The sequence below is a fragment of the Condylura cristata genome, unplaced genomic scaffold, assembly GCF_000260355.1.
Source record: "Condylura cristata isolate star-nosed mole 26May11 unplaced genomic scaffold, ConCri1.0 scaffold00032, whole genome shotgun sequence".
NCBI classification, from domain to species: Eukaryota; Metazoa; Chordata; class Mammalia; order Eulipotyphla; family Talpidae; genus Condylura; species Condylura cristata.
This window is the reverse complement of record NW_004567133.1, coordinates 7790110-7797362: the sequence shown is the minus strand read 5'-3', so window position 1 is coordinate 7797362 and position 7253 is coordinate 7790110. Positions and strand designations below refer to the sequence as shown.

At 38.6% G+C, this 7253-nt stretch overlaps 1 protein-coding gene across 1 annotated transcript in view; it reads left to right on the top strand.

Annotated features, from left to right (window-relative positions):
• TNRC6A (trinucleotide repeat containing 6A) overlaps positions 1-7253 on the top strand; it is a 154384-nt gene that overhangs the window by 70237 nt on the left and 76894 nt on the right. Inside the window, exon 3 of the mRNA XM_004692055.2 lies at positions 51-98. Coding sequence (XP_004692112.2) covers positions 51-98 — 48 coding nt within the window. The remainder of the gene's footprint in view (positions 1-50; positions 99-7253) is intronic.

The following is a 7253-nucleotide window of genomic DNA, read 5'->3' as shown; positions in this document are numbered from 1 at the left end:
CTGCCGCAGCAGCTCCGTTTTCACGCGCATCTCTCTCTCTTCTGTTCCAGAGAATTGGAAGCTAAAGCTACCAAAGACGTAGAAAGGAATCTTAGCAGGTGAGATGGGCGAACTTTCCTTCTCCCGCCCCATTAAACGTGTGTATCCACTCTGGGTTGCCCTTTCTGGGCTTGGAAGTTCCCCCGTGTCATTTTCTTTCGCACTCAGGGAACAGTCGGGAGAAGAGGCCGGAGGGAATTGGATGGAGGGATTGCGGGGAGATGCGTAATTACGCTTGTGTTCCTTTCTTTGACAAATAAAAAGGGAAAAGCAATTCTTGTAAACTTAGTTAAAGCATTCTCACCCTCTTAGAATTTAATTAGGGGACTTGTGCATTAATTACTATTGTAAATGGTTGCAGGCATTGTGTGACTCATGATTGAGGCGGCCCTTATGGCGGGCTGTCAAACTGTTTTGGCTTCCCCGTTATTACTTTGTAACTCAAATTGTTGCCTTTATAAAAAGATACTATGTGTTCGCATTTTTTCCAACACATTGTAGTCGGGCGGATTCTGTAGCAGTGGGAACAGCTTTGCCCTTGAACTTTACCAAGCATAAACTGCGTTTTGTTTTCTTTTGAAACTGCATTTGTGTCTCCTTTTGGTGTGTGTGTTTTTCTCAGCTGGTAAAATAATTAAAAACCAGTATCCAATAAGTGGTTATCATTTCTGTTGGGCTGAGTGTTTTTGCTCCAGTAACTTGAATCGTTAACACAGAGGGAGCTTTTTGTTTTTCAAATAGGATACCTTTATGGAAATGTTTGAGCTTTATTAAGCTGTAATTGCTTAAGCATTAGCACCTGCACTGTATTTTATCTTTTTCACATTTATTGTTGCCTTATAGTCTTATTTACGGTTTTCTTTACATCTTATTGGGACACCAGAGAAACTTCTAGATTAACGTAGACAGTGAGCAGCTTTGCTTCACTTGGACAGAATAAGATTTCTGTTCAGGTCTTTGTCAAATATAGTTTGTCCTTGATTGTAAGCTTTAGGTTTATCTTGAGGTTATCAACACTCATAATTCAAGACATCTGAATTTTCATTGCAAATTGTGTCTCAATTATTGATCTTAATCTGTTAAAGTGATCATTGTAGAATCTGTTCAGTTGGTGAAGGATGTATGTATATACCAAATATATATTCCAAATGTGTGTGTGTGTGTGTGTGTATTTGATAGGGAATTATTGGCTACCAAATAGCAAATTTTCTATTACTCAAAGTAATTATGGAGTCATTTAAAGGAAATTAAGCCTGGCATCATTCACAGGGTAACTGTTCCTTGGACATTTAAATGTATTTTGTTGTCAGAACGTATTAAAGGTTAAGATATGACACTATTGGGCCCTCCCTGGTGACAAAACTGGCTAAAGAGCAGCACTATGAAGCTTTCTGTGGCCACTGCAGTGCGGGTTCAATCTCTGGCCAAGGAGGTGACCCACACGGCGCAGCGGACTTCTGTCTCGTCCTCTGTTCCCCTTGAGAGTGTACTTCAGTCTGTTCTGCTCCTCACTCTATCTCTGGTGAATCCTCTCACCCCCTGCACCTCTGACCTGAACCCCAGTTTTTATATGCATAAATAAATATTTTAAAAAAAGACATGACACAAAGAAAACAAGTTCTTTTTTTTAAAAAGATTTTTTTTTTTTATTCATACAGATCTGGGGTACAGGCCAGAGATGCGGAGGGTGAGAGGATTCACCAGAGACAGAGTGGGGAGCAGAACAGGCAGATCAACAAAGTACACTGCTGAGGGGAGCAGCGGGCGGGTCAGGAGAGGTCTGCCACGCCATGTGGTCACCTCCGGGGCAGGCGGGGATCGAACTCATGTGGAAGTGGCTTTAGTTTCTCAGTGCAGTGCTTTAACCCACTGTGCCACCAGGGAGGGCCTTTTGTTTGTTTTTTATGCCTATAACTGGGGTACAGGCCAGAGGTGCAGGGGCGGGCGGTGAGAGGATTCACCAGAGATAGAGTAGGGAGCAGAACAGGCTGACTAATGAAGTACACTGCTGAGGGGAGCAATGTGCTGGTCAGGAGAGGTCTGCCACACCATGTGGGTCACCTGGAAGAGGGGGGGATCAAATTCGTGCTGAAGTGGCTTTAGCACCTTAGTGCTGTACTTTAATCCACTTTGCCTCTAGGGAGGGCCAGAAAACAGGTTTTTAAGATGTAATTTCTACAACAGAGAGGAACTTTGGGTCTCTATTTCTTTCATTTTTGCTTTGTGAGATAACTATACCAATTACGGATATATACTTAATTAAACAGTCTTTCCACCTCTTGTGTCCATTTCATATGCTGTTAAAATTGACTATAAGTCAAGTCCAGAGTCTTTGTATCAGCTATGTATCAAGAGTTTGAATCCTAGCTCTTCCATGTATAATATGACCTTGACTCTTGGCAGGCCACTTAGCTTCTTTGTGTCTAATCTCTAAACCAAGAGGTTTGGGCCAGTTGGTAAAGTCTGTTAGTCCCATGGGATACATTTAAAGCCGTCAAGTGTTGTCTCTGACCACAGACAACATGTACATCTAGTGGGGAGATTATAATCAGTATACAAAGTGTTAATAACTAATACAACACAGATGGTGTGGGTCGTCAAAAAAAAAAAGTAACAAGGAGGGTGCAAGGCATTGTGTTTGTGGGAAGAACCTTGTGAGAAGAGAACATTTCCTAAAGATTAAGTGTTCTGAGGGAGTAATCTTAGCTACTTCTCAGCATCACCTCTAGCTCTGGTTCCTCTTCCTCAGTTAACAAGAACATAGTCTTTATCCATTTGTTTTCTCCCCAGAAAGTATAGTCATTTAGTGAACTTTTCTTAAGCATATTTTGCTTTCCAAATTCAAGATTACACACTAGGGAGGGGAAGATTGAAAGTAAATGTATTGCATGCTTACTATCTGCCTGGCACACTTTTCCTGAAGACTTTACATGGACTCATTTGGTCCCTGGAATATTCTGTGAGGTAGGTACTATTATTACCCCTGTTTTACAAATGAAATTGTCAAGACACAAAGGTTAGCTTTCAGGAGACCACATTACTGGTGACTGGAGTAGCTATCAGGCTTCATGCTGTCTTGTGTTACCTTTTACTAGAGACATGGTCATTCCTCTTGAAAAAGTTGAGAATGTCTTTGGTGATGCATTGCCCATAATACTTTTGCTGATATTAAACTAGATATTTTATTATTGTGAAGTATATGCTGTGCATCGTGGATGTACAGCAACATCTGCCAGTAGCATCCCCGTGTCGTTTCCCAATCAGAAATGCTTTCACACAGTGCCTAGAGGCAAAGTCATCCCTAGTTCAGAACTACTATCCTAGATCTTAGTATTTTTTGAAGAGAACCAAGCTTTTGGATTTTTTTTTTAAGATTTATTTATTTATACAGAACGGGGTACAGGCCAGAGATGCCGAGGGTGAGAGGATTCACCAGAGACAGAGCGGGGAGCAAAACAGGCAGATCCACGAAGTATACTGTTGAGGGGGCGGGTCAGGAGAGGTCTGCCACACCATGTGGATCTCCTCCGGGGCAGGCAGGGATCGAACTCATGCGAAGTGGCTTTAAGCTTCTTAGTGCTGTGCTTTAACCTGCTGCGCCACCAGGGAGAGCCGCTTTTGGATTTTTAATGTGAAATCTCAGTGCTAATTTAAGTATCTTCAGTGCCATGGAAGTGCAAGCTCCATTTTGCCCTCCAGTTTGGAATGCTAGTTTCTAAATGTTGTATTGTCATCCTCTAAGTGCAGTTCTTCCTCAAGACATGTGCCAGCTTGGCATGAGAGATAAATTTAGCTTACCACCCTAAGTAAATTATATTAATTCACTGTTACTCATTAAAATTGTCACATTATGTCACTATATTGAACATTCTAAGAGAAAATGTAAGGTCTAGATGAGGGCGATCATTTTAGAAACAATATTGAGAGGCAGTGGAAAGGGCAGTTTATCAACAGTAGAGATAAAAGACACAAAATCTGGAAAATACTGGGGATTTTAAAGTCACAGTTGAATTGTTCAGTTGGATTGATGTTTTAAGTTTGGGGGCAGTATTAGAGGTTCTTGAATATCAGGTTGAGACTTTTTGCGCAAGCCTTTTAAGTAGTGGGAAACAATTGAATGTTTGGGGGTAGAGTAATAATACACTAATCATAGCTAGTGATCTAGGCCAGAGGTGGTGAAGACCTGAGTTAAAGTTGTGGTACAAAGGGGTCAGAATGAAATATTGAGGAGTGGAATCTGGGTTTATAAATATGTTGGGGTTTCCATCTTGTGTATATGGGAGATTGACCCAGCCTCTAACAATATAGAAATCAGAACATCAATAAGCTATTTTGGGGCAGAAATAAATTACATTTTCCTGTTATGTTAAAAAATAGCCCCTCTAATCTAACTCAGTTCAATCAAAAAATATCTTGAAGATCAAAATCATAGAATTATTGAACATTTAAAACAGCCTTTGCATTAGTTAGAGACTGGCTAGTATCCTGACCCCTTTGTTTTACAAGTGAGAAAGCTGTGGTTGAGCAGATCCTATGACTTAATATTATAGACTTAATACTATTCTCTCTAGTAAGTAACAGTTGGGTTTGGAGCAGGCCATTTTTACTCTAATTTTGGGTTCTTCTAACTATGTGATATTTTGTATTGCTTAGTTGAACAAAGATAACTCTGCTTTTTCTGTTTCTGAAATGTAAAGATAATTGTATCAATATATTTTCTGCCTACTCTAGAAATGAATGTACTATAATGTATCATGTTTTCTGAAGCAGAAGCTTAATTCTTCATGTTAAATGCCATTGTACAACAATAATTGTTAAAAGTGGTATAATCCCATGTAATGTGGCATCTAAATTGGGACACTTACCTTTGTTTGGGACAAATGCTAAATTAAGAAAAAATTAGGGACCAAGGAATAAACCAGGGTGGTCTTCATATGTAAGTTAGAGCCTGCTATTCTAGTTCTTCAGTCTTTATGTGGGAAAAAAAATTATCTTCTGATTTTGTGAAACTTTTTGTTACTTTTCTGAGATAATGTAGGCCAGGAAACTCATATTGGTGGATTTCTTTCTATATTAACTTGGCAGCTGTTTGGCAAATCAATAGATAGAGTGAATCACTAACTATAAGCTTAATTGAAATTTCCCCTCTGAAAACTTAAAAAATATATATAACTTGAAGGCCCTCCCTGGTGGCACAGTGGGTTAGAACGCAGCACTGCAAGCTAGCCACAGCTGTTTCAGTGCAAGTTCGATCCCCTGCCGCTGAGGTGATCTGCCTGGTGTGTGGCAGACCTCTCCTGTCTTGCCTGCCGCTCCCCTCAGCAGTGTACTTTGTCAATCTACCTATTCTGTTCCCCTCTCTGTCTCTGGTGAATCCTCTCACCACCTCTGGCTTGTACCCCAAATCTGTATGCACAAATAAATCTTTTTTTTTTAAAGTGCTGTGCTTAAAAATACATACATATAATTTAAAAATCTTGACTCCATTTTGTAACCTCTTGTGAATTTTTGGCAACTGAAGTATGCTAGCATTATAAATTAGAAAGACTTAAAAGTTCTCAGTTTAAAAAAATATATATTCTAACCTTCAGCAGAGTAGCAAAAAGATTATAGTAAACACCTGTATCTCTACCTAGGTTTACTGATTATTAATATCTTGCCATATTTTATCATGTTCCTTCACCCCAAAAGAGAGAACATGATCTCCCAAAAACAGAACAGTCTACATAGTAGCAATCAAATGATCACACCTGAAGTTTAGCTTTGTTAAAATATTTATTCAGTTAATGTTCAGTTTTTTCCATCACCCCAATGATGTCTTTTAGATTTGTTCTTTACCTTCACTTCCTTAATCCAGTCTTGATTATAAATTGTCTGTCATTTCCTTGTATTTGAATCCTTTCCTTGTGTTTTTCTACTCCTTTCATGACATTGACATTTGGGGTCAGCCAGACCAGTTTTTGCAGGCTTTAGTTTGTTTCTGTATGTTTTGGTTCAGGTTAAACCTTTTTAGCAGAAATATTGGGGGAAGAATCACGTGGGTGATTCATTTGTTTTCTCAGTGCATCCCAACAGGCAACCTCCCCCACAATTTTTAAGGAAATTAACTCAAAGTGTTTTCAGTACTTTTCACCCATTACACTGATTCAGTGTTTAATTAAGGCTATGCCAAACAATTAGTTTAAACTGAGAAACTGTTTTAAATATTTGGGGTTAAAACAATACATTCTTAAATTGATCAGTTGTAATGAGAGCCTGGTTTTTTGAGGATTATTCTGAAGGTAGCTCCTCCATTGTTGGGCAGAAAAGTTGCATGTTTCAACTTTTACCAGTAACAAACTGGTAATCCTGGTAAGAAATTGAAGCATAGGACCAGGGTGCTTGAAACATGCATTCATAAAAAGAATGCCCAATGAAGTATCAGTGGCTTTGTGTCTCTCCATTGGGTAGACCTCAGAATATGAAAAATGGAATGTGTCTTTAAAAAAAATTTTTATGGGATTTCAAAGGCTTTAAGATTAAGAAACATTGCATTACAGAGATGTCAAATAATTAAATAGTGTCAATAAAAGAGGTTTCAAGAGTCAAGAAAAAACGTTTTAACTATGGCATAGTTTCTTCAAGAAAGCCCTAGGAAAATAAATATAGCTTTAATTTCCCACTGAGGTGGTCTTATTTTTTAAATAATTTGCATACTCTGTGAGTTGTCTGTGAAGCAGAAATCCTAGGTTTTCTACTCTATAACTAAGGAAAACACTTTGAATTTTCAGTGGTGGCATGTTACGTGATGATGACTCAGCTGGCTGAAACATTTCAAATGGAATGTTCTAAACAGATTGAAACCTGGTCAAGGAATTTTATACTTTGAACCTTACAAGATGTTTTCTGTAAACAGTGATTGATTGGATTTTGTATGATAACAAACATTAAACCAAGTCTCTGGTCTTACTGTTCTTAATGGTGGTTTTGATCAGCTAGCCTTTACTGAGCAGCTTGCTCAGTAAAAAATAGTGAGTGTTTTTATAATTACATCATCTGTGTTTTCTTGACTTGTGTCCCTCTTTTCTCTTATTCTTTTGGTATCTCCCTAAAACACATGTAAATAGTGCTATATGGCTTTTAAATATGCACCAATATTAAGTGTATTTTTAAGCTTTACTTCACTCCTTGACAATTGGCTATGCAAAGGACATTGCAGGGATATGTTTTACTTG